Below are 27,919 nucleotides of genomic sequence, written 5' to 3'. Positions count from 1 at the left end.
TCCCCTCTCTTGAACGGGTTTGCTGGGTGCTGCATTGCGCATGCGCGTGTTGCCACCCACAGTATGGTGGTCCTGCTGGGGTCATCCCTGGTGTGTGACAGGCAGCCGTCAAGCAATAGCAGTCGCAAAATGCACTGCTGCTTGCCGTTGCGGCGGTGCTTGGAAACCAACTGAGAACCGAGAGAGTGTGTGTGGTGTGAGGTGCCGCCGGGCTGGGCGGTAAGTGGGTCTCTGGGACGGGGAGCGGTTAACCGTGCGTGGTGGGGCCTATCTCCAAGGGTTGCGGGGGGTGGAGCTGCGGGATCCCATCCCCAGCGGGGGATGCCGCACGTGCACTGGCCCCTGAAGCCAGCGTGACACGGCCAAGAGCGGGGGATGGTGCGGGAGGAGCGGGGTATAGGGCCAGGCGGGCGCCTGAGGGGCTGACCCGGTGAATAACGGCTCGTCGCCAGGGATTCTCTGGCAGCGGCCTGCGGGGGATTCGGTCAGCGAGAAATCGGAGGTGGAGATGTGACTTCGAGCTATATATCTGCCAGCGGAAAACTGGCAGCATCTGTCCATCCAAGTCCCTGACTTTCCTCCCCTTGGTGGTCAGTTAGCTCTGCTCCAGATCCATCTGTGTCTCACCCACTTACCCAGATACAGTTTGTAAGAGCATTAACTTCTAAAAACTTTACCTATTACGTCATTTAATTTAAATTTCAAGAATCTGCATTTAAAGTGTAATCTTTTTTTCCTCTGTAGTAGCATATAAGAATGTGTTCCCCTTTGTACTGCCATTCAGTTTGTGTAAATTGATCGAATGTTACCTGTATGAAACTAAACTTAATTGAAATGTTGCTAGTTACACCTTGCTTCCAATCTGGCCTTAAAACGAATAACAGCTAAAAACAAAATCTGAAGTATAGCAATAACATTGCTAGTCTCCACCTTTCACAATTGTAAGAAAAGTTTTAGATAGCAGTATGGGGGTTTCAGAGTAACAGCCGTGTTAGTCTGTATTCGCAAAAAGAAAAGGAGTACTTGTGGCACGTTAGAGACTAACCAATTTATTTGAGCATGAGCTTTTGTGAGCTACAGCTCACTTCAACTCACGAAAGCTCATGCTCAAATAAATTGGTTAGTCTCTAAGGTGCCACAAGTACTCCTTTTCTTTTTGCAGTATGGGGGTGAAGTTCAGCTGGTGATGTCTTTGTAAGCAAGTGTTGGCAGAGAGGAGCACTTCTCATTTGGGGATTATTAGTGAAATTAGTGAAACTTCATACAGAACCAAGTTTTCATTTTAAAGCATATTTTCTCTCCCTTCGGGAAAGAAGTGTCTGTAAATTGTTACAGAAGGATTACTGAATTCACATTTTTACTGCACAAATTTGTATTTATCTTATAATGTGTAAAAGTAGTATGTGTCAAATATGTGCATGCCAGGTTCAATCTTGCTTTTGACTCTAGTTGTTGGAAAATAGCAAACAATGAGTCTAACTTTAAAAAATACATTCTTAAATGCTTATTTATAGTGGAAGGTTATATACCTATCTTGATTTTTGCAGATTTCTAAATTTTAGTGGTATTTTTATTTTTTCACATATACTGAAAATTAAGAGAGGTTGGGTAAGGAATGGTGTTATTGGTAAGGAACGGTGTCCCTATACTCTGTTTGTCAGAGGGTGGAGATGGATGACAGAGAGAGATCACTTGATCATTACCTGTTAGGTTCACTCCGTCTGGGGCACCTGGCATTGGCCACTGTCGGTAGACAGGATACTGGGCTGGATGGACCTTTGGTCTGACCCAGTATAGCCATTCTTATGTTCTTATGAGGTTGCTAGCACTTTTGAGGAAGGATTATTATTCAAAATTATCTTGACAAATTGAGAATTGGTCTGAAAGCAACAAGGTGAAATTCAGTAAAGACAAGTGCAAAGTACTACACTTAGGAAGAAAAATCAATGCACAGCTACAGAATGGGGAGTAACTGGCTAGGCAGTAGTACTGCTGAAAAGAATCTGGGGGTTATAGTGGTTCATAAATTGATTGAGTCAACAATGTGATGCAATTGCAAAAAAGGTTAATGTAATTCTGGGGTGTATTAATAGCAGTGTCATACCTAAGATACAGGAGGTTATTGTTCCACTCTACTTGGCACTGATGAGGTCCCATCTGGAGAACAGTCTCCAGTTCTGGACTACCACTCTTTAAGTAAGATGTGGACAAATCAGACAGAGTCCGAAGGAGACCAACAAAAATAAGAGGTTTAGAATTCCTGACCAATGACGAAAGTGTAAAGAAACTGAGTCTTGAGGAAAGACCGTTAGTCCTGAGGGGGGAAAAAAACAGTAAATTCACTCTTACTGGCCCTCATTTTAGACCAAAACTTGACACTAGGTCCCCACAGTTTCTTATCCTTCTTATAAATTATGTAAGTCAAAAATAAAGAATTATGAAATATTATTCTAAATAAATGATTTGTCATCTTAAAGTTCCTGTATTAACTATTCTCTTGTGTCTCTTATTTTTGGGTTATTATCCCACATTTAGATATCAGCATACTGAGAGCAATGACTATAAATAAGGATCAATATTCTGACTAGTTGGCACACATTCTTTCAATATAATATTACAATTATCCTCACATTGTGTTTACCTAGAAGATTTTAAAATGGTCACTTTTTCTTTTTAATAAATTCTTGTTTTAGAAATATAGTTGTTAGGCTAGGTATCAGAACTTGATTGTTTCTCAGCACTATACACTTGCTTGCAATAATGCTTTTTTTAAAAATCTAAACTGCATCTTATGGTCTGGATATAACTTCAGTTAGTTAGATAAGTATGTTTCATCAGTTCAAGCAATTTGACCTTACCAGACTTCAGCTGTAATTTTTTTTTACATAATATTATATTGTTTTTGATTGCATTGATCTGAACATAAGATTTTGGAGTAATCCTTTGCTTTAGTGTCCGTTTACTGGAAGAATAAAGCTGTGACCTTGTAAACTCACGTTAACTTACTGGCCTTGTTTTTTAGCTCCGTATAGAGTCTATTTGTTGTATTAAAAACATTGATTTGGATACATTTCTAAATCTCCCATTGAGCACTCTGGGAACCTGCTTCTAAGATCACAAATGTTTTGGATTCAAAAGCTGTCTTTCCAAACACCTTCAGGAGGTAGTTTCAGTTGAAATAATGCTCTCAAAAATACACTGACACATCTCCTTGTTTTATCAAATAGAAAACTGAATGAAATTAAGTAACTAAAAGCTAAAGTTTTTCTGACCGTAAATTTGAATTTAAATTCTTAATTTATTCTGCAATAATAAGTGGGGGTCTAAAATCTCCATTCCATTGGGCCTGTGTCATTAGCGCTAAAGTATACCCATAATCAGCTTCAGAAGTGCCCTTGTTCAGAAATGTCACTTTTCAAAATTACATCAGGAAATGGGCTCTTCCATTTCTTTCCGCGGATAATAGAACACAAATGTACATAAGTAGTTTATTGACTTTACCAATGTTCAATGTCTCTGCTCCAAAGGTACTAATGCTCCAGCTGATGCCCTCCAGAAAAGGAGTCAAATATGTGCATGTGTTTTGAAGAAAAGGTTTCAAAGTGGTTTGGTAAAGAGGTCCTTTTCCTAGATTTGCCACTGTCCTTCTCTGGGCAAGATAGTTTACTTGTCTTGGCCTTGGTTTCCCCATGTGTAAAACGGGAATAAGGACACTTGGTTTCCTTTGTAAAAACACATTAAGATGTATAAATGAAAAGCACTGAAAGAAAAACATTTAATATAAATAAAGTTTAGAAGAAAAATGAATTGAGTGATTAGATTAAGGTGCCATAATTACAGCTACTGTACCATTCCAGAAGCTCTCAACCCTGCAAATTGCTGAGCACCTTCAACTCCCTTTTTCTTCAATGGAAATACAGGGTGCTCTGCGCCTTCCAGAATTGGGTTCCATGTTTGGTTCAGTTTGGGGGTAGTGTTCTAATTTATTTTAGAATAATTTTCAGAAGTATTTTTTTAAAACGTGAGATGTCATTAATGCCATTATTGATTAGGAGCAAAAGATAGCATAAAGTACATGCTTATTCTGAGAGAGAAATTGATCCCACTGGTTGAATTAATTGTTGGCACCCATTTAAAAAAACAGCAGTTAAATTTAAAAAACAAAACCCCTCTTAAGTGGATTAAATTCGACCTTTTTTAAGACTTAGAAGCTGAAATGCTGTAATCTTAAAACATTTTACTTTCATACCCTCTGGGCGGGAGTTTGGGTATGGGAGGGGTTGCGGGCTTTGGGCTCGGGCAGGGGTTGGAGTGTGGGAGCGGGTGAGGGGTGCGGCGCTTACCTCGGAATGCTCCCTAAAGCAATTGGCACATCCCTTTGGCTGCAGCTCCTAAGCGGGGGGACCGGAGGCCTCTGTGCACTGCCCCGCCCATAGACTGCCTCTGCAGCTCCCATTAGCCATAGTTCTTGGCCAGTGGGAGCTGCGGAGTCAGTGCTCGGGGCAGGGACAGTGCATGGAGACCTCTGGCCCCCAACACAGGGGCCGCAGAGACGTGCCCGCCACTTCTGGGAGCAGCAGTGAGCCAGGACAAGTAAGCCTGTTCCCCAGCATGCTGGAGGCGTGCCTCAGAGGGATGGGGAGGAGTTTCTCAGCGGGGCCTGCAGACCCCCTGAAGTCCCCCCGAGGATCCCTAGTGATCTGCAGATCCCAGTTTGAGAAACACTGATCTAGACCATCCCTGACAGGTGTTTGTCTAACCAGCTCTTAAAAATTTCCAATAATGGAGATTCCACAGCCTTCCTACGCAATTAATTCCAGTGCTTAACTACCCTGACAGTTAGGAAGTTTTTCCTAATGTCCTACCTAAACCTCCCTTTTAAGCTCATTGCTTCTTGTCCTAATAACCTTAGCAGTACTTCCCCATGTGTTAACCAATTGCACTACTAGAGCACTGAAGGATGACTTCCATATCCAGACAGTTCAAGTGGCTTTTCCTAACATAGGAGGATGGGATATCTGAGGCGGAACTCCAGTTATCAATTTCTACATTACTTATTTGGCAAAAAACAAGTCTGTGAATCTAGAAAGTTGTGACATTGTTTCATGCTGTGAAAGTAACAGGGTGGATTTGATTTAAATCATTGGTCAGGAAGACTCGATTTAATCATGGTTTTCTACATAAAAGTGCATTCTTGTTGGTTGTTATAACCTTAATACATATTCTTCACAACTCAGAGATAGATGTAGGTTTCATTTTTAGAAGGTACACACTATACATTTTTAAACAGTGATTTATTTTGAAAACTTTTCAGATTAGTGTTACAACTATATCAGAAAATGAATGATTGTTTGGTTATTTCATTTACCAAAGGTAATTAATTGAAGCAGATAGTTCACCTCCCAATGACTTCATAAATATCTCCTATTCAACAGGTTAATCATTAATATTTGGAGGATTTTCTTGCCATGCTGTATTAGGAGGAGAACATCGCCAGACAGACATTTCAATTGTTTTATTTAACTAAAACAACTTTAAGTATTCTGGATTGTTTTCTTCAACAGCAAACATATAATATTTTAGCAAAACAAGCATATGTCCCTTACTTCTCACATTTATCTCCAGACTTCTTCTCCTTGTCCAGATGTATTCTGCCCCCAACAATCTTCTATTCATTGAACTTTTTGAAACTTTGCACTTTTAGAGAGAGGTAAGGGATTATGTGTACACAAATTTGCACAGGGACAATAGAGTTGAGGTCAGTTATTTCTCACCTCTATAAATTATTTATTTATTTATTTAAAAACATTTTTGCTGTTAACAAGCATGTTACCTCTGGAGACACAAATCCAAAGTTTGAGAACTGCAAAACTAAGCATCTCTGATGGTATCTTCTAGACTGAGCACCGAATCCCATTGGGTAGATAGAAAAGATTAACCGAAATAATCTATACAGAAGCCTGTGGAACTGCATAAATTTGGGTCCCTAATCCAAGAACTATTGGAACTCATTTACAAAACTTTTCTTAAACATTACACAAATATATTGTCTGATACTATAGAACTAGAATTTATAATCCCTATTCCATGATGAGATATCTTTGATCTATAATGTATCTTTATCTTTAGATAGGTTTTTTTCCTCAAAATACATTTTATTTAAAAAAATCTGATTTAAATAAAAAACTGATTTTTTTAAATTATTTTTTTTTAAAAAACATTGGTTTTTGTCCACTGTGGAAGGTAAATATCTCTTCTTGACCACGATGGATAGATGTTTGTTTCTAATCTCTCAAAATGTATCTACAAGCAGTAAGTAGTCCATTATTCTGTGACAGTGCTCTCCATTCCATTGTGGTTTATACTTTTTTTTTTTACTTCCCACCATTAATTTTCAATAATAAAAACTTACATGTGTTGCATTTCTGAATTTTATGAAAAGGTTTACTTTGGGGATAGAAAAATGAGAATTGTGTCACCATATGGAGTTAAAATGAAATGAAAGAGTTGTCCTAAAATCAAGCTCATCTTTTTAAAATAAAATATTCTAGAATATTTATATAGTTTATTTTCTATATTTACTTTTATTAATGTTTTTAGTTGCTGCTTATATTACTGACAGGCAATCAATGAAAAATCAGTTTAGGCTTTTCAAGCCTGCAAACACAGAAAACACATTAAAAACAAACACAGTTTAAAAGAAATCAATACCTACAACCACATTTTAAAAAAGTCCAAAATCATTAGTCAGTATGTTGTCTTTTTTGTGTATAAGTATTATAAAATCTGATAATTAGATTTATTTTTAATAAGACTTGTAGTAGCGTTTGCACCTTCTCTCGGGGTATGGCTAGACTGGGAGCAAGAGGGTGGCAGGGGAAAGGGATGTTAATGTTTTCAGCCTTGATCAGTGAATTAATGTGTCAAAAAGTAGCATGCCTTGTCCACACAAAGGTTTAAAAGCACCTTGTTTTCCTAGTCTAGACAAGGCCTATTAGGGGCCATGTCTGAACTGGGAAAACGGATTGTTTTAAAATGTGTTAGCTACCGTGAAGAAGAGCTCTGTGCAAGTTCGAAAGTTTGTCTATCTCACCAACAGAAGTTGTCTAATAAAAGGTATTACCTCATCCACCTTGTCCTAGGGCTTGTCTACACTTGAAACGCTACCGCGCTGCAACTGTGCTGCAGTAGCACTGCAGTGTAGACACTACCTACACCAATGGGAGGAGTTCTATTATCGGCATAGGTAATCCAACTCCCCGCGAGGTGGTAGCTAGGCGAAAGGCTACCACTGTCTACAGGGCGGGCTAGGTTGGCTTAACTTCACAGTTATGGGGTGTGGATTTTAAACACCCCTGAGCGACATAGATGGGTCAGCCTAACTTTTTAGCAAAGACCAAGTCTTAGGGTATAGCTACGCTGGCAGTTACAACGCTGGCAGTTACATCGCCCCTCAGAGAGTGCTGAAGGGAAACCACTCCTGCGTGTTCACACTGTCAGCTGCCTGCACAATAGCGTGTTCACGCTTGCGGCATTTGCATTGGTATTTGGAGAGGTACACTCTGGGCAGCTATCCCACAGAGTATCTCTTCCTCTTCTGCTGCTAAGGGTTGTGGGAAGGCAGAGGGGGTCACGGGGCATCCTGGGTCCTGTCCCAATGCCCTGTGATGCATTGCTTTGCATCCCAGCAGTACCTGTGCTTCCGTCCACATTTGGTGCCATCTTTCAACGGTTTGTGTACTGTGCGCTCTGCCTCTTCTGCAGGAATGGATCCTGCACTGTTGACCAATATGCTGTTCACTGTAACACGTCACGAGTGGCAGCGGAGTTATTCTTTAAACCAGTGGTTCTCAAACTAGCGCTTGTTCAGGGAAGCCCCTGGCGGGCCGGACCGGTTTGTTTACCTGCCTCATCCACAGGTTTGGCCGATCGTGGCTCCCACTGGCTGCCCTGTCGCTGGAGAAGCGCATGGCAATTGCACTATGGAAGCTGGCTACTCCAGACTGCTACCGATCAGTCACTAACCAGTTGGGGTGGGAAAGTCAACTGTTGAACTCCTGCTGACGGAAGTGTGCAAGGCCATTAATCACATCCTGCTCCGAAAGACCATGACTCTGGGCAAAATGCATGACAGTATGAATGGCTTTGCACAAATGGGCTTCCCTAACTGCAGAGAGGCGATAGATGGCACGCATATTCCAGTTCTGGCACCGGACCACCTAGCCACCAAGTACATTAATTGGAAGGGGTATTTCCCTATGGTTCTCCAGGCACTTGTGGATCACTGTGGGCATTTCACGGACATTAACGCAGGCTGGTTCAGAAAGGTGTATGACACACTCATCTTTCAGAACACTGGCCTGTTCAGGAAGCTGGAAGCAGGGACTTTCTTCCCGGACCAGAAGATCACCGTAGGGGAAGTTGAAATGCCCATTGTGATCCTGGGAGACCTACCCCTTAATGTCGTGGCTTATGAAACCATACACGGGGCACCATGACAGCAGCAAGGAGTGGTTCAACAACAGGCTGAGCAAGTACAGAATGACTGTTGAGTGTGCTTTTGGCCTTTTAAAGGCCTGCTGGCACTGCCTATATGGGAGGCTGGACCTGGCCAATGATAATATTCCTGTGCTTACAGCTGCGTGCTGTACGCTCCATAATATTCATGAAAGGAAGGGTGAAAGATTCACTCAGGGCTGGACCGCTGAGGCTCAGCACCTGGAAGCTGAATTTGAACAGCAACCAGGGCTATTAGAGGGGCGCAGCGCAGGGCCATAAGGATCAGGGATGCCTTAAGGCAGCAATTTGAAGCTGAAAGCCACTAAAATTTGTTGCTATGCTCGGGAGTGCAGTGCTTGTAATGCTAGGAGGTAATTGTGATCGTTGAAGACTAATACACTATGAAGGTGTAAGACAATTGCCTGTTGCTTTGTAAGGTTCTGTTTGCTTTCAATTAATGGAATAAAGATTGCTTTCAAACCAACACAATTCTTTTATTAAAAAACAACGACCGGAAGGGAGAGAGAAACAAAAAAACACATCAGCATTGTGGGGGATGGGGGAAGGAAGAGTCCCAGGAGGAGGTGAGGTCCGGGGACGGTTAAAGATTTGTGTATGTCCAGGTATCATATGCAACATTGTCCTTTGGAGTACAGTGCAGCGGGTACTATACTTCAGCAGGACTAAACTGTGGCGGGACGGTTGTTGAGTGCAGTATGGGGGTCCGCAGGGCTGGACTGTGACAGGGCAGGAGTGGAATGCAGCAGGTACGAACTGGAGCCAGGAGTTGATAAGTGTGTTGGTGATCTCTGGAGGGTATATGGGAAAGAGTTTTCCGACAGCTACTGCAGGGGAGGGCGGGCACGGAGCTGCTTAGTTTTCAGTGCTAGTAGCTCCTAGAGCGTGTCCGCTTGGCCCTCCGTAACGTTTAAGAGCCACTCCATGGCTTCGTTCTGGTGTGCCGCGTTCTCCTTTCGGTCGCTCTTCTCACTGTCCTGCCACTCCTTCAATTCTTATTTTTTGACCGCGGAGTTCATCATGACCTCACACAGGAAGTCCTTTTTAGTTATTCGAAGCCACTTTCTAATTCTGCACAGCCATTCAGCCAGCGATAACAAAGAGGGAGGCTGGGCTCCCAAGTCATATTTGTGAAACCAAAATGCAACATTTTACAGAAGCAGTATTGTTTGCAACACAGAGACCATTGGTTTAAAACACAGCCACTAGCTGGCTGACCCAAGAGGCACTCAGGAGCTACAAGCCCCCAAAATGTTGAGTAACCTCAGGGGCAGGAGAAATCAGTGTTCCAGGACTGTACTGTACACTGGACACGTGGCTCTTGGAGAGAGCCAGCACTGTAGGGGGGGTCTTATAATCATTCCTGTACCCACGTTTTCCACAGGCTGTGTTCATTATTGAAGATATCTCGCTTAGGGTTAGGGTTTCTGCACAGTATGTGGCATGGCAGTGTGTACGCCTCGGGAGTTATAACGCAGAAAGCTGCTTTACTGTGCAGAAACTTGCCAGTGTAGACAAGGCCTTAGTTACAATGAGTTAATTAACATGTTTTTAAATGCCACTTAGCACCTACCGTAGACACAGTAGTAACTAAAAATGTGTTTTAGATATGAGCAGTTAACATGTTTTTAGAGGTGTTAAATTGTTTATACACTGGATGCAAAATTATATTTTAAAATGTTAGCTAACATTTTCAAACATGAGCTGTTTTTAGGCTTGGAAGGATTAGATTTTTATAGGTAAGTTTTGATTTCACTGTACACACACAAATGAACAACAAATATTTCCATTGGTAATTGAAATTTAAAGATAGGCAAAGTAAGAAAAATGCTGCTTGTGAACTTATTAAAGTTTGATTTAAGGATATTTACTCTGAATATTTTGACATGCAATGTTTACAGTTTGTGTTTTTAATGTTTATAAATGCTTTAATTTTTTGAATCTCAACAACTACTGTCATTCATAGGGCCCTAGCAAATTCACAGCCATGAAAAACGCATCACGGACCGTGAAATCTGGTCTTGCCCTGTAAAATCTGTATATTATAGGGTAAAAGCACACACAAGACCAGATTTCACAGGGGAGACCAGAGTTTCTCATATGGAGATCCTGACCCAAAAGGGAGTTGCAGCGGGGTCACAAGGTTATTTTAGGGGGGTTGCAGTATTGCCACCCTTACTTCTACACTGTCTTCAGAGCTGGGTGGCCGAGAACAGCAGCTGTTGGCCACATGGCCAGCTCTGAAGGCAGTGCCCCGCCAGCAGCAGTGCAGAAGGAAGGATAGCAGCCCACCAAACTCCCTCCCCGTAACCTTGTGACCCCCTCCCCAAACTCTTTTTTGGGTCAGGACCCCCTACAATTATAACACAGTGAAATTTCAGATTTAAATAGCTGAAATCATGAAATTTACTGTTTTTAAAATCATATGACCATGAAATGGAGCAAAATGGACCATGAATTTGGTAGGGCCCTAGTCATTAAATAAGTATTGTTTGACCACCCCATTCTTTCCCACAACTGTGAATATATAAATTAATTTTTTTAAATGCTTAAGCTGCATAATTTTGGGCAACTGAAAATATAAATTAATAAAAATAAAAATGCTTTGTCAAAATTATAACAGAAATAATATATTGTGGTCTGGACAGGGCCCAGGAAAATAGGGGGTGTTTTTAAAAGCATGGTAAAACATTTTTATTAATGCTTTTTAAACAACACTTAGCACCTAGTGTAGATATGCCCTCAGTCTATGTATTGTTTTAAAAATGTATTAATTTAACACCTATTAGCTATTTTTTCCAGTCTATATGAGCCATGGGTGACAACAAGCTAAAGTGTTAAACATACTATAAAGTAACCTTTCAAATGCATGCCACTTTAAAGTTTAGATTTAATGGCTATGAGAACAGTAGTCTATTCAACAACTAGCTGGTTAAGCATGGGGATCTGTAACTTAGGAAACACAACAATTGATTCTGTTTCTTTTTAGTGTTCTTGTAGAAAGTAACACAAAGCAATGAAGAGATGATAGAGTAGGATGGTTTGGTACTGCTGTCTCCCCTGAAAACCATAATTCCAAAGCATTTATGTGGTGAACTGCATGCTACTTATGTGAATTAAATCTAAAAGGTAAAAAAAAATATTTTTCTATTTATAATTAATAAATATCTTTATTTAGAAATTCGAACTTAGGAAATACTGTTTCATGAGGCTTGAGTATGTTGCAAAAGTAATTTTTTATGATTAAGAAAAAATGTGCAGCCTAAAACATATGAAGATGGTTAATTACATAAAATAAGTATTGTTAGACTCGAGCCACATCTTCCTTGATAGAATTGTACTCAAGTACAGAAGCTTGTTACTTCTTTTTCATATAACTTTCAACTTAGTTTTAGGGCTACTGATCTTTTAAAATTCACATGTTTTATGGGCAGAGCTGGTAGCACATGTCATCGTTACAGGGCTAGCGGCACCTCTTTCTCCTTTCTGGTCTCACTCAGTTCAACCGTCTTAGGTGTCAGACTGAAGCCTTTACCTATCCTAGGCTGGAATTCTGCAATTCTCTCACTGTTAGACCAGGACCTGAGTTACAGTACAGACGGTATCAACCATGCTTACCCAGTAAGTCCAACTGACTTCTGATGCCTGTGGTCCTTCCTATCAAGGGTCTGTGACCAGGGGTATCCAGTGACAAAACAGACTTCTTCAAGCCAAAGTATAGTTTATTATTAACAGTACAAACCGTTTAAAGAAAACAGATTTTTAAAACAGTCTACACACTTCTGTCTTACATAAAAGCTAACCATGCCCTGATAGTAACCTATACAGGACTAACTTCTTCAGATTCCTCTCTCCTTCCCCTCCCCCGTACTTGTACTCTAGTTTGTTTCCAGAGCCCCCCTTGAGAGAGAGCCCTTTTTAAACTGCTACAGTCTTTTTGATCTCTGCTGTCCATTGGCCTTTTCGTCTATTGGCTTTCATTTTAACAACCCTCAAAGGTTTGTGGAGAAGTGGCTTATCTTAAGCCATTCTATTTCTTTCCTGCGTGTTGCTCCATACAGTCCTTATTAAACTGAACCAAAATATTTATAAAGTAAACATCCCAATAACCCTGTCAACATACAGTATTCATAAATTACAGAATAGCTCCACATCTGTCAGTGTTGGTTATAATTAACATTGCCCCCTAGACTTTCCATTCTAAGACCCTGTTTTCAGGTGGTTATAACTTTTCCAAACTTAAACCATTTGGGCTGAAATTTTCTATGCTGTGTGTGCGCCTCTGGCTGTTTTTTGAGCAAAGTTCAGCTAAAACAGTTCAGCCGTTTTTTAGAAAGAAGTTAGGGAAAAATAAATTGTAACTATTTTTAATATGGGCAAAACATCTGTTTTATTGAGGAGCTCTGGTACCTCCATGCTTTAGAGCAGGGACTTGAAACTTTTTCGGGAAGGAGGTCACCCTGGTGTCAGGGATGTGTCTTTTGCCATCACCATGAAAATTTGGTGTAGTTATATGATTTGAAAAACTGCAGCTTGCACAAACTCAGAGGCTTGTTAGAGTTTGTCTGTAAACCAAAGATTCAAAACTGACCCAGAACAAGCCTAAATAACAGGAAAAACGCATGAAAACCAGAAAATATAAGCAGGGGGTAGGGTTTGAATTTCTGCACCATGATGCTGGGTTGGGGGGGTTCCATAAAAGAAACCCCAGGGGGCACAGTTTAAAAAAAAAAGGGGGGGGGGCAGCTCATGAGACAAGTGGAAACACCTATAGGCTGTGGCTGCCTCAAAAAGCCAGCAAGAATACTTTGCAACCTGCACGGAGCATGCTTCAGTCCAGGGTTGCAGGGTCCAAGCAGAACTTCCTTTGTAGTTACTCTTCTTGGCTGTTTGCAGCTGCTGTGGTGCCATGTACAGGAGCTGAGGGCACCACTGCCTGTGCAACCTTAATTTGGCTCCTTGTGCATATGCATTATGGTACAGTCTGTACATACAGGATCATACACTATTTTTTCTAGACTCCCACCTCATTCAGTAGATGGGTTGTTATTAATAGTTCTTCTTATGAGCATAAGAAGAAACATACATCAAATTAAGTTACCTGTGGTTGACAGATATAGATAAAATCATATGGATAAGAAGTACTCAAGGGTGTTCAATACTATCAGTAAAAACACTGTTTTACAAATTTGCAGAGTTTTATACAAATAAAGGTAAAGAAACAGAAATCAAGTTCTGACATTTGAACAGCGCTTTTTCTGTAATTCATCTTTAAATTTTCAGTTACAGAATAAATCTTCAGTTATTCTCTAAATACTCTCAAAAACATTGTGCAAATGCAGAATTAAACTGCTATCTTTCACAATGTCCACAAGAATCACATTTTGTAATAAATTCAAAACGAGAGAGAACCTACTAAGTTAATCCTCTCTGTTTTTACCAATGTCTCTGCTTTCAAGATAGAAAGCTCTTTGAGCAGGACCTTTCTTTACTTTTGTGTATTGTACAGCACCAAGCATTCTGTCAGTGCTAAATAATTAGTTGTCAATCAGTTACTAACTGCTGTTTTAACATTATAACAGGTTGAAAGTCTGTGGAAAAGAATGGGTTATGATATTGAGCGGTTTGTTGGCTATGTTAATGAAGGACTTTTATGCTGTATATGCCGAGATGTATTAGAAGATCCTTTACAGGCTCCTTGTGAACATGCTTTCTGTACTGCCTGTATACATGGCTGGCTTGTTCATCACAACAACTGCCCTGAAGACAGACAAGCACTTGATATGTCTGTGCTACGACCTCTCTACAGGTACGTAACAAATCTGGTTGTTGAAGGGATTTTTCTAAAGCCTGGTTTAGGAAATTAGGTCAATATAACTGTCACTCAGGGATGTGAAAAATCCCACCCCGAGCCACATAGGTAAGCTGACATTAGTCCCCATGTAGGCACCATTAGGTGGACTGGAGAATTCTTCCGCCTGTAGGGGAGGAAGTCCCGTCAGCATAGGTAGTGTCCACAACTGAAGCTCTACAGCAGTACAGCTGTGCCATTAACATTTTAAGTGTACACAAGCCCCTAGTTTCAGGGGTGGGCAAACTACAGCTCGGAGGCCGCATCTATCCCTTCAGACATTTTAATCTGGCCTTTGAGCTCCCGACGGGGAGCAGGGTCCAGGGCTTGCTCTGCTCCACACGTGCCATGGCTCCCAGAAGCAGCAGCATGTCCCCCGGCTGGCACCTATGCGTAGGGGTAACCAGGGGACTCCGCATGCTGCCCCTGCCCCAAGCGCCACCCCACAGCTCCCATTGGCCGGGAACCATGAGCATTCATGGCCCGCCATACAATTTCCATAACCAGATGTGGCCTTCTGGCCAAAAAGTTTGCCCACTCCTGCCCTAGTTAGTGCTAAAATCTTAGTTTTGTGACCTCTCAATAGCCATTCTTCATGAACTAATTTGCATATTTAATTTTGAACCTTAATATTCCATCATCACAGCTTTCACCCTCCCAACCCCCTTTCATCAAGTGTAGTTATTTGAATGTTGAAATATTTTGAACGGAGCATTTGACTTTTTTCCTTGTGGAAGGTAGAATCCCTGAAATGTGGCAAAAGTAAACACTTTTACAGTGTTGCAGGAGTTTAAAAAAGAAGAAGAAACAAAGTAACTCTTTTCTGTATATAGATACATGAAAAATGATCTAAATCGACTTCAGCTTCATTGCAAAAACAGAGAGCGTGGTTGTGAAATGGTTTGTTCTCTAGAATCTATAGACAGACATGAGAGAGAATGTGAATACAGCCAGATACCCTGCTCAAATGCTGGTGAGTAAAGTTCAAAGTTGAGCCTTTTGTTCAGAAAATTTGTATCTGTCATACTTAATCACAGTGGGGTGGCAGTGATGGACATTCATTCACTTCTATGTTGAGTTCCACATTGTGAATTTCTGAGTTCTAGACCATATTCATGCTAGACCAAAAAGATTGAAGTAAGCTTTCTTTAGGCAGGCAGGTAGGTACTTCTGCTTGCACATTCCTACACAGACATGGCCTCTGCAATGTGGTTGCTTCAGTTTAACAAGCAAAGCAAAACAAAAAAAAGAGCCAAATAAAAATTAAAAAGATAATACAATGATCAGCGGTTGAGAGTTTACAGAAATTTTTTTAGACAGTGGATTTGCTCTCCGTTGTAATGGTGATTGTCATCCATCATCAGTTTTTCCTTTTTCATGTGAAAATTAACCAGAATGAATTTGAATACTGGACCCCTAATTTATCAGAATACACAGCAGTGCATGGGTTTTGCTTTCTGCCAAGGTATGAATTTGTCTGATATTCAGCGTTTATTACTCATCTGATTGTGGTTTTTTGCATGTGATGATTGAACCATCTTTTTGGCCAATTTAACATTTATTATATTAAACAGAATTACACTATAACTTGCTGCTTTGCTCCTTTTCCAGAAGGTATCTCAAACTTTAGCCAGTGTAGGTAGTGCTAAGTATATATCTGATAAACTGCTGTTTGATGCTTAATATGGGACAAGAAATAAGGTTTTTTGCATTCTGCTCCCAGTTATGCTGCTGATGTGTTGCCTTGGGCAAGTTATTTACATCTGTGTGTTTCTTAATCTGTAAAATGGGAGTAATAGCTCTTTCAGAGAGGTGTTGTGAGTCTTTTGAGATCTTCCAGTGGAAGGTGATCTGAAAGTGCAAAATATTTTTATTAAATTATATAGGTGTTTGTCTTAATCAGAAGTGCACACACTCTGAAACCTACCACTTGCAAGATTTTTATGGCACATTTTTGTTTGTGCTTGTAGCTAGGCCACCTCTGCTAGGTGATATTTTCTGCTTGTCCTTACCAGCCTGTCTGCAATACACTGCACTTGATCATGCTGCCTTTTATCTCAGACTTGTCAGGTAGGCAACCCATTATTTGAAGTCAGAAATGTGCACAACCTACTTACATTTACTATAAAAGTAAGAGTAAAAATGTATACTATTACTACATTTGATCTCACAGACTTTGAAGGCTTTTGACATCCTTAAGTTATTTTAAATTCCCCCCCCCACCCTTGCTTTAGAACTGTAAATAAAATTTAATGGCCTCACAATGCTCCTGATTCCTTTGGTTCCCCACCCTTCAGGAGTCGCGGCCCATTGGTTGAGAAATACTAGTCTACTAGTAGGTAGGGCACAAGTGTAGTGGTTAAGAGAACTTGGTTCTAGTCCCAGCTCTGTTGTTGATTTGCTCTGTGATCTTGGAGAAGTTGCCAAGGTCCAAATTTTCTCTAACCTTGGGTGCCAAATTTTTGATACTCAAGCCTTGTCTAAACTGGCATTTTTCTTAATATCTCCAACCATTGCTGTTGGTGGTGGAGTAGGGCTGGTGAGAGCATAGTGTAGGCCAGCTGCCAGTATTTTTTCTACTATCCGTGTCTTACATTAGTGTTACCACCAGGATTAGAGCAATGATGAGAGACTTGAGCAAAAAGTTTTAACGTAGACAAGGCTTTGGGATCTGTAGGTGTATCTCTTCATGCTGTAAGGGAATCACTTTCTTTTGACGTATTTGCATATGATCAGTTCTGTGCGCTGTGGTTTGTTTGCTTGCTTGGGTGTTTTTGCCTGGAATGGACTATGCTTCTGTTAATTGCAGTGATTTAATATTGTCTTAATTTACTGTTTCCTGTTCAGGTTGTCCAGTTCAGATTGAACGACGTAACTTAGATGGCCATTTGGCAGTGTGTGAATACCGGAGCCGTGAATGCCCTAATGGTTGTGGTTACACCATTTTCAGGGCAGAAGACACGCAGCATAATTGTGTAGCAGAGCTAAGAACAGAAGTAGAACTGCTCCGGTAAAATACTACTTCTGTTTCCTGAGTATTTGTGTTTAACCTGGGCCTAAAATCACTGCACATAAAAGACAGGTCCAACTACTAGCTCTGTTTAAGTCTGATATCTAACCGATAATGTGTAAATCACTTGGTATTAACTTGTAAGGATATTTTTGAAAAGCCATTACACACTTTAAACTCTTACTGTACTTTTTAGTCTGAGTTAGTTGAATTAGTTTGATTAGCCCAGAACCCTAATGAATAGGGATTGCAATTATCCAAAATTATGTGATGGTTACATGAAAGCGTGAAATACTTACAAAGAACTAGACTGAGTGCATTTAACCTTTTCACTTTTTACCTTAGTCTGATATGGACCCAGAGCCAAATTATGAAGTAAGATTTATTATTTAAGATTTTAAAAACACTTTGGAGATGAAAAACTCTGATTATATTTGGCAGTTATAAAGTTATCAGAGATGAGAGGCTGGTGACCTACGAGTTCAAGCTTGTCCTTGTGCCTAAAATGCTGGAAAACTACTAATACTTATCAGTATACGTCTTTACCTTCTGTCTGTTCCCTTCTTTCTTCTTGCCTCTCTCCCTCTTCCAGTTTATCATTTCCATGATCTTCCAGCAGTTTTGTACCTCTTCCCACCCCATCCTGCTGGTACCTTCTCTCTTGCTCCTTTGGTCAATGGAGGCCCCAGCTCTCCTGCACTTTGCTGGTGACCCAGGTTCAGTTCCTGGTAAGTGCAGCAGGAAACAAGTGAACTTTCCTGATACCAATAAAATGCCAAACTGCTGCTCAAAACTCAAACGGTTAACCTGTTAATGTTTCAGTTTTGGCTATGGCTGTGTTTAATAACTAAATAATACTAGTTTCCTTCTCCCACAACTACTGTCATTTCACATCCATGATAAACCAACAAGTGTTGATCCAAATGCTGCTAGATGGTATGCTATCCTGAGCTTAACCTATAGCTCTCTATATTATGTCCTTGTTTCAGAATTCCATTCTCCTTGGGTTAAGTGGAATGACACAGACTGAGGCCCATTCATGCTTTGTATTTTGAGAAACATATTACATTTCTCCTAAACTACTGCACAAAGTTACCATATACTCTTAAAATAAAATTAATCAAAATGACAGTTATATGTTTGGATGAAAGGAAATAAACCATCCAAAGCCAAAAAAAAAGTTAGTCTATAGCTTCTGGAATTATTTCAGAAACATCTATCTTGGAGTTCTGTATTGCTGCCCAACGCCATAGGATTTGAGCACCAAGAATCTCTGATATTGATGCCAGGAGTAGAACTTGCACATTCTATCGAGAGATTAAAACCCCTAAATCGGTACATACTGAGCAAGAATACTGTCTGTTGGTAAAACATGCTAAATATCTCATATTACCTCTGGAGAGCTGTGTAACACAAGACAATAGCAGAGCTTCAATTTAGGACTAAATTTGGGCAAATCACGAATTTGGGGGTTCATTGGCATTTCCAAATTTTAAAAAAAAAAAAACTCTCATTTTGTTTTTGTTTTAATTTTGAACATTTTTTTATGTTTTTTAATTCTTTTAAATAAAATTAAAGGAAATTTCTAAAGAAAAGGTAGTTTAAATGTTTCAATTTTTCTGTTTAAATCTAGAAACTGTCTAAATGAAACATTTTGATTTTGGGGGGAGAATTTGCTTCAGTGTTTCTTTTTCTTTACTGAAGCAACTCAGTGAAATCACCATGAATTTGCAAAATCTTTTGGTGTTCTTGAATCTGCATTTTTTTTCTCCTGAGGAAAAAAGTGTTGGTTGAAAAATTTCACCCAGTTGTATTCAGGAATGATGTGGCTATTTGGCAGCAGTAGTTCACTCTGGTACTTAAAAGTCACAGGTATAATGGTTAGGTTTAAAAAGGAAAAATACACTTTTTTAGGTCAGAAATGATCTGCAGAGTGGAGGAGGCAAAGCATGAAATGGAGTCCAGATTAGATTCACAGAGAAGGCATATGGTTCAAAAAGAGAGTCTTCTGCAAAATGAAATTGAAGAACTAAAGGTAAATAAGCTCCAGTGTCATTTGTAGAAATGTGTTTTTGTTTTCTTTCCCTCTCCCAACAGTGTAGCTTTTTTGCTTTTTCAAGTAGTGGGGAGTTTGTTATCCTAATTCACTATAGAAGATACAGTCCTACAGTCCAATGGTCTGAACCTGTCCTTTTCAAATAATTGCAGTGTCGTGGCCTGGTAAAGCGCTCCTGCTGGAGACTCACCAGGCTGCTGTTTTGGGCCCAAATGCTGTGGCCGTGTGCTTTTAAGCTTCCCTAGGTCTCAGTAGACTCCAACACAGTCTCTCTCTTGACCTTTCTGGCACAGGTTTTCTGTCAGTTACCCCTTCGGAGAATTGGAATCTAGGGGTCCGGCTACCCTATGCCCCTACAAGTAGTGCTGACCCCAAGATATCCTGGTATATGAAGCACATCCTTGCTCACAGTTCCACTTTATGGGCACTCTAGCAGACACTTCAACTCTTTAGAGACCTGTGATAATTGAAACTCACAAATTAATAAATTTCTTACCTGATGATAATTTCCTTTCTGCTAGCAGCATCTCCCACGATTATAAGAGGTATGGGCTAGTCCCCGCCTGACTGCAGTTTCTGGAGGCAGTTCAAAGCGGTAGCACAGCCTGTGCGAGCTATGCCCCCTTATCCAGCCTGCTGACAGATGATTCATTCCAAAGCTGTGTAAAAACTCGTAGAATATGATTAGTAACAGTAACTTCAGTGCTAGACTATGTGGGCTACAGCCTATAAACATAACCATCAAAATTAAATACTGTCTCCTGGCTAGGAAGCCAACCAGGAAGGGTAGAACTGTGGAAGATGCTGCTAGCAGAAAGGAAATTAACAGGTAAGAAATTTACCATTCTGCAGCTCAGTGTCTCCCACAATTCTGATACATACGGAAATTAACAAACAATGAACAGAAATAAGGGGGGATAAGACAAAAAAAAGAGAGAAGATTCCCCCTTGAGTTAATTGCCCAGAATAGCAATGCTATTCCTGGCTCAGTGCCTGCAGCACCTTCCTGCCAAAGAAGACCTTCACAGAGACCAGAAAGTCAATTTATAGTATCTGCTAAATGTGTTAACCTATGACCATATTGCTGCCCTGCAGCTCTCAGCGGTGGAAGCACAAGCTCTTTCCACCCACAAAGTCATCATAGATATTGTGGAGTGTGCCTTGATGTCTTTATAATGCATAGCTTGATCCATCTAGCTAGTGATAGCTTGAATATCCTGGGCCTTTGGCATTTGAGATGAAAGGAGATAAATTAGGAGCCTGATCTTCTTGTCAATTTGGTATGCTTGGCATCATCTTCAGTGCTCTTCTGATGTCTAACATGTGACACAGCTTTTCTGTCAGGAGCTGTGGCTTTGGACAGAATGAAGGGAGGACAATCTCCTGTGTGGCATGAAAAGATTGATTCACCTTAGGCAAAAAACTATTCTAATATTCTTAGTACCACCTTGTCATCATGAAACACCCAGTGGCATTCCTGCATGGCTAGAGCTGCCCATTCAGAAACTCGTCTAGTAGACATAATGATGACCTGAAAAAAAGAGTTTTGATAGATAGGTGGAATGGAGATATTGATGTCAGTGGCCCAAAAGTATGCGTAGTTAGGGCCTTTGGAAAGATTGGTTTAACCACAAGTTTAGTCAGTCAGAGTACTCTGAGATATCTGAGAGTTCTCTGTCAAGGAATCAGAGGATGTGGTGAATAGGACATTTCTACAGCTGACACCGGGCACTATGGAGCTGGTTCCTTGTCTGTGCCTTTCTGAAGAAAGTCCAGACTAAGTGGGATATCAGGATCCTTTGGATTTTTGTTGTTAATGATACCACAAGCTAAACCTAGTTCAGATAGAGGAGCAGGTCTTTAGGGTTGAAGCTCACTGGGAGGAGAATGTTGTTCCCTCTCTTTGAAGGATAGTTCTAGTGTGGCTAATGCTTCCTTCTTAATAGCAGGCTGTCAGTTGTAGATGCTCTAGATAGAGTAATGGGCCTTGTTAAAGGATGTCTGGTCTCACTGGTAGCTACAGTGGTAGTTCCAATTTCAGTTCTCTCCGATCAGAGAACCATGCATCTGCTTGGCCAGCGTGGTGGTAGCACTGTCACCTTTGCTTCTTCTGGTCTTACCTTGCTTTCTGGATCACCATTTTCAGAAATGGGAAGGCATATAGAAGGCCTTGCGGCCATATGTGCAAAGAAACAACCATCCCCAGGGATTCGGGGCCTGCTTCCCTGATGAAGTACTTTGGCTGCCTTGTCTTCTTGTGATTGGCGAATAGGTTGACTGCCAGAAGGATGAACTTCTGCGAAATCCTAGTAAAGATTTTCCGATTCAGGCACCACTCTGAGTTGTTGATAGTACATCTGGTGAGTCAGTCTGCCTTTTAGTTCAGCTATCCTTTTGAGTGTTTTGCTCTTATGGAGTTCTCTGGCCATCACTTCTGCGTGTAGAATTATATTCATTGTTTCCACTTGATTGTTGACATATGGCACAATGGTCATGTTGGCCAACCAGATCAAAATATTTTCATCCTCTAGGTAGTTCTGGAACCTCCATTGGGCTAGCTTGAGAGCTCTGAGCCTCAATAGGTTAATGCCCTGGTTCCTTTCGCATGGGGTTCCAGGTGCCTTGTACTGTTCTGTTCCCCTGATGTGCTCTCCATTCTGTTAGGCTGGCATTGGCTGTGAGTACTTGTGGGTCTGGAAGGCATATGGAAAGTCCCTTGCAGACATTCTCTGGGATTGTCCACCATCTTAGAGAGTTCATCATCTGGTTGGGAACTGATCTTGCATGTTTTCTGGTGAATGGTTCCATGCTTTTAGGAGAAAAACCTGAAGGCACTTGATATGGGACCTTGCCCACAGAGCGATTCCTATATTTGAAACCAGGAGGCCCCGTAGTTGTAAATATTGAGTTATGGGTGGACTTGCACACTTTACCAACATGCAGGTTCTGGACCTTGTGGAATCTGTCTAATGATAGGTAGAATCCTAGAACCATAGGGTTAGAATGGACTGCAAGGGTCATCTAGTCTAACTACCTGCCAAGATGCAGGATTTGTTGTGTCTAAACCATCCAATACAGATGGCTATCCAGCCTCTTTTTGAAAAGCTACAGCGAAGGAGTTTCCATAACTTCTCTTGGCAGTTCGTTCCATTGTCCTACTGTTCTTACAGTTAGGAAGTTTTTCCTGAGATTTAATCTAAAATGACTATGCTGTAGTTTTGGAAGGGTTGTCTAGGAAGAGATACAGTTAAGTGCCTTGAGACCTGAGTCTGGCATCTTGGTAAAGAGCCTAGGGGCTAAATGGGAGCATTTGGTACTGATAGCAGGCTGTGTTGTACATAAATCTCAGCAGCATGTGGTGGTGTAGTCATATGGGAATGTAGAGATATGCATCTGCTAGATCCACAGAAGCAAGGAAGTCCCATTGGACAGGGATGCTACCATTGAAGCTAGGGTCTCCATCCAGAATCTCACTTTCTTCATCCATAATGACAGGTTTCAGAGTAACAGCCGTGTTAGTCTGTATTCGCAAAAAGAAAAGGAGTACTTGTGGCACCTTAGAGACTAACCAATTTATTTGAGCATGAGCTTTCGTGAGCTCACGAAAGCTCATGCTCAGATAAATTGGTTAGTCTCTAAGGTGCCACAAGTACTCCTTTTCTTTTTTCTTCATCCATTGATTGAGTCGCTCGAGATCTAGGACAGCTCTGTGTCCCCATATGCTTCTGAACAATGAAGAAAATTGAGTATAGTATAAGAATCTTCTGAGGGAAACGTTTCTATTGCTCCTGTGTCCAGGAATAAAATAATAAGCTGTCAAGAAAAGTTGGGAGCAAGGTGAACCATCATTTGATTGCAGCTGTAGACGCAGAAAATCTGTCAGCAGGCTGGAGAAGGAGATGCGGCTAACATGGGCTGTGTGACAACTTTGAAACAGCTCCAGAAAATGCAGACGGAAGGGGAATAACCCATACATTGCAGAATTTGTAAAGGTTCCAAAACCAATCACTGTTCACTTTAGATAGTATCGGAAATATACAGATCTAGACAAAATAATAAAATACCTATCCATGTTTCCCTTCCTCAGACTCTTGAGCATTCTTTGGACTTAGGTCAGATCCTGGCGTCCAGGATCCTTCCTCTACTCCACATGGCTTCTTGGCTGGATGATGGAGTTTGTCTTTGTCTCTGATCCCTGCTGCAGTGTGCTTCCTTTCTCTCCAGTGGCTGGTGACAGACCTTCTTTCTAATAACCTCCAGTCCCCTGTGTCAGGTGACCCACCCATCACCTTCTCAGGTGATCAGCCCCCCACATCTGTTGCTAAGTTACCACACCCCTGGAGTTCAGAGTTGGCTTGCCTGGGGCAGCAGCCATCTCTTTGTCAAAGCTGAACAACCCTCCATTGTTAGCTCTGTGCAAGTTGCAAGAATTTCTCGTCACCTTTTGTGGGTTTTAGCTCAATATGGAGACAAAAGACAGCAGAAAGAAGGCAAACAAGCCGCACATTCCAAATGGAGTTTGCAGTTTGACAGATGTGCAGAGAGAGTCCCCAGTATCAAACAGGATTCATAAGCTGTACCTATATGTTCCGTTCTATGCATCCAATGAAGTGGGCTGTAGCTCATGAAAGCTTATGCTCTAATAAATTTGTTAGTCTCTAAGGTGCCACAAGTACTCCTGTTCTTTAAGCTGTACATAGTGGTATTCCCCAAATTGTAACATGCAGCATCTGTTTAAGTCTGGGCGCTTTAAATACAAGACACATCACTGCAAGTAAGGGTTTGCTGCCCACATGGATCCAGTTGCTGGATCAGGGCCCCATACGAAACCAGTTTAGCTAGAGCTGTGTTCAGACTCTGTTCTAACTTGCTTCAAAACCCAGTGGTGATAAGGCCAAAGTAAAAAGCAGTGGGGAGAGAATGTATTATCTAATCCATTCAACCAGCTTTTATATTGTAACAGGAAAAAAATAATCATCAAAACGCAAGACAGTTGAGCCTTTGTATGTTTTAAGGTTTCGTCGTATTGGATTTGAATTAAAATATTGAAGATCATATCTGCAAGTAAGTCACACAGCTCTGTCCTGAACACGTTTGGTTTTTGGAATAATGTTCATTTGGGTTTTGAGATACAGAACATAACCAGCAGCCAGTGAAATCCAGTGGTACATCTGTGATCAGTTGGATTTTCGCTGTCTCTCGTGGCTCTCGCAGACTGGAATATTTGAAATGAGTGCCACAGCAAGCAAAAACTGTGCTCTTATCAGCAAAATTAAGTTTGTTTAGTGGTTTATCAAAAATTGCAGATTCTTTCAGCTGTGCCTGGTCTTCATTATTTCTTCTCCTATATACAATAGTCATTTCAGCTTCAATACCACCATTATTGGAAATGTATTTATATGATCTCTTATTTTAGTCTGTTTTCACACATGCTTTTTAGAGTCAGATGTCACGAATGATGTCTGAGGTGCGCTCCCTTATGGCTGCAGAGAGACAGCATCGTCAAGAGCTGGAGCAAGCAGAGCTCGAAAAGCGTGAATTAATGGAACTGCTGAAAGGCCTACAGAAAGACTGCCGATTAAATAATACAGAAGGAAACAAGAAATCAACAAACTTTCGCCCCCTAACACGACTGGAGAGTGTGAAACGAAAACCCAGGGAAGTTACAGTCATCTAAACAGAAGTAAGTTCACAGACATACAGGATTCTGCTTCCTGTGAACAGTTAGCAAATGTTGTATTAGTTCTAAATGACCTCTTTTCTATCTAAATTCCAAATGGGTCCAAAAGAGTGGGGGAAAACACAAGTTTTTATATCTAGCCCACTTTGCATACTATACAAATCGTAAAACTAGTTTTTAGGTATTTGGGAGAAGTTGTAGGCCCAATATTAGTTTTTAAAGGTCCATTAATAGTATATTGGGATTACAACAGGCATTTGAAAGGACATTTTCAACTAATATTTTCGTATACCAGGAGCTGTTACTCTATAGTCCTCCCCGGATTGTTTACAACAACCTCCTTACAGACCTGGAAACTAGAACTTCAACTAGGTGACATGGAAATTTTTTTTCACTGCTACTGCAATTTCAGCACAGTTAAAGCTGGTATATGACCCCTCATTTTTCTCACGTGTGTATAAGCATAATGATGACAGCAGCTGGAATGTATTCTAAGAATAGGACTAATTCTAGGAGTAGTATTTAAGTACTTCAGTCAAGCCAGCAGGGGAAATGAACAAATTTGGAGGTATTTGTGTCCTACAAAAATACCGTACTTCCCAAAGAATGGTGGCTTAAATATTCTTAATTCCAGACAGTTGCCACCAGCATACAACAGCTTTAAATTAGGTCAGTTTGGGCTTTAGAGTATTCGGCAGTTTTTCTTTAATCTCCAACCCCTTCTTAGCTTTTTATCAAGCTAGCTGTTACCAAAACCCCTGATAGTGCAGAATTTTAGCAATGCAGTCTAACTCACTGCCAAGCTGTGAATTCTCCTTCATCTGTTTCCATCATGAAGGAACTTGCAGGAGATTACCTGTTCATGTTGAAAATTTGTAAGCATTTGTATTGACCAGGATTGCTTAAATACGGTTACTGTCCTTTCTTGCACCTCCAACGCTTTTATAATATTTGCATTACATAGTGAACATTAGTGCATATTCAGAGTCCTGCTTGTTATCACAGTCTGGGTGAATTGTGTATACATTTCCTTGGTGTGAGCAATCTATTAGCTGTTTTTACAAGGACTCTAAGATTTAATACTGCTGACTGTAGAAAGATATACGTCTTTTTAAAACATATTAAAAGCACCTGTTGAACATCTTTAATTTTCTTTTGACAGGTATGACAAAAACTACTTGAATGTTGTTTTACCCACAACAGACCTCAATTTTATACAAAGGACATATGATCAGGTGGACTTCTATATTGCTACTAAAGTCTGGAACTATACAATGGCACTAATAGACCCACGGATCTTGAATCATGGGGTTTCTTACATTTGAGGACTGAAGGACACTTTTTAGAAATGTGGAGAGGTCAAATATGGCAGCCAGTTAGACCCTGAGCATGTGGGTGAAACCCACCAGCCAGACATCTGAAATATATGTATGATGAAAGAGAACCCCATGATGTTACAAGGGTTAATGCAAGTCTCCATGCCTGCTTTGGTTATTTTTTTCCCCCTACTGAACTTAATACTAACAACATACCGAAAGAAACAAGTAGAATGTTAGTGAGTGCAGTAAGTCTGTCTTAGAAGCAGAATTAGCACTTAATGATTAAGACGTGAGGATATCACTAATCTTTCTCAAATCTTATTTAGTACATTGTAGTTTCACTTAATCCAGCTAGTCCAATAATTTGAAAGATGTGCTGACTCAATTTAAGTAAGACACAGCCCTCTGTGGCTCTTGCACCATCAATTCCCATACACCCTTCCAGCTCAGTTTTTTTCATAGAAGCATACAATTCCTGTGGAACAACTAGTGAGCCAGACCTGATTGCTGTTGCTGCATATTTTTGCTTTCTTTATTGAAATGTAGGAATAGAATAGTGTTCAATGAGCACCTGTTGGTTTCAATAGGACTTCTGAATGCAAGACTTTCAGGAGAACCCTATATCTGCTGTTTAATTGAGTTGCAATGTACCAGTTTGCTTGTAAGCACCCATGTTATTTTAGTTAGGCTAATTCTAATATTAAGTTAAATTTTCATCTCAATCATAATTGTTCATGTGTGTTATCAGATGGTTAGCCTAACATCACAATTGCATGGCAGATTTCTTTTCCTTATTAGTAGCAGACAAGTGAATTATGTAGCCAGGTAACATATGCAATTACTGTAAATATTTTAGTTGCAAAGTTATTGTATTTTTTTACATCTTAAACATTCTTAGGTGCTTTAAGAAGTTTTTTTTAAAAAGTGACCCTCAGATAGTGAACAGGTCCTGGAATATATTAAAATAAGAATCCTTGTGAAATTTGCTAACTCTTCCCCTCAGATGCGTTTTTGATAGTGTTTCTCTACAGATTTGCCAAGGAGTCCTGGATAACTTAGGAAAATTGCTGGCATCATTCCACATTTCTCATGAACATCTTTTGGATAGACCCATACAGTTTATCCTTGGTACGTGGGGGGGATCTTATGCAGCGTTTTCTCACATTGAAAGATGTCTTTCTAAATACCTATAAGTCTATGCAAATTTTATATTAACAAATGAATGTTAAAATGTCTTCCAGCCACACGGTTCATTGCCAAGCTAGACTGAAATTTGTTTTGTTTTGTTTTTTATTTTTACATTTAATAAAAAATGGGAAATGGGCTCAAAAGTGGAATTTTGGGGCTAAATGTCATTGTGTCTAAAAGAGAGCTAACAGGTAGCTTGTAACCATTTGATTTGCACTTTGTATAAAAGTTGAGCTACTCAAGTGTTCATAAAAGTAGTTATTCATTTTGCTTCTCCTCTTTTCATTATGAAAGATCA

At 40.4% G+C, this 27,919-nt stretch overlaps 1 protein-coding gene across 3 annotated transcripts; it reads left to right on the top strand.

The window, feature by feature from the left end:
• The first annotated feature begins 23 nt into the window (after positions 1–23).
• On the top strand, positions 24–27,891 carry LOC144260983 (RING finger protein 151-like). Of its 3 annotated transcripts, XM_077810004.1 has the most exons (8): positions 26–219; positions 11,507–11,646; positions 14,100–14,326; positions 15,202–15,341; positions 17,216–17,378; positions 19,293–19,413; positions 24,875–25,117; positions 26,277–27,891. In XM_077810004.1, exons 3-7 carry the CDS (start codon positions 14,121–14,123, stop codon positions 25,109–25,111), a joined length of 867 nt encoding a protein of 288 aa, XP_077666130.1. In that variant the 5' UTR covers positions 26–219; positions 11,507–11,646; positions 14,100–14,120; the 3' UTR covers positions 25,112–25,117; positions 26,277–27,891. The 3 variants fall into 3 exon arrangements, with proteins under 3 accessions (XP_077666132.1, XP_077666130.1, XP_077666133.1); XM_077810006.1 differs by lacking the exon at positions 11,507–11,646 and having other exon boundaries at positions 24–219; XM_077810007.1 differs by lacking the exons at positions 26–219; positions 11,507–11,646 and adding an exon at positions 12,118–12,138.
• Positions 27,892–27,919: the final 28 nt, after the last annotated feature.

This window comes from Eretmochelys imbricata, chromosome 2 (assembly GCF_965152235.1).
Source record: "Eretmochelys imbricata isolate rEreImb1 chromosome 2, rEreImb1.hap1, whole genome shotgun sequence".
NCBI lineage: Eukaryota > Metazoa > Chordata > Testudines > Cheloniidae > Eretmochelys > Eretmochelys imbricata.
Note: the sequence above shows the minus strand (reverse complement) of the source record. Positions and strands in the feature narration are given on the sequence as shown.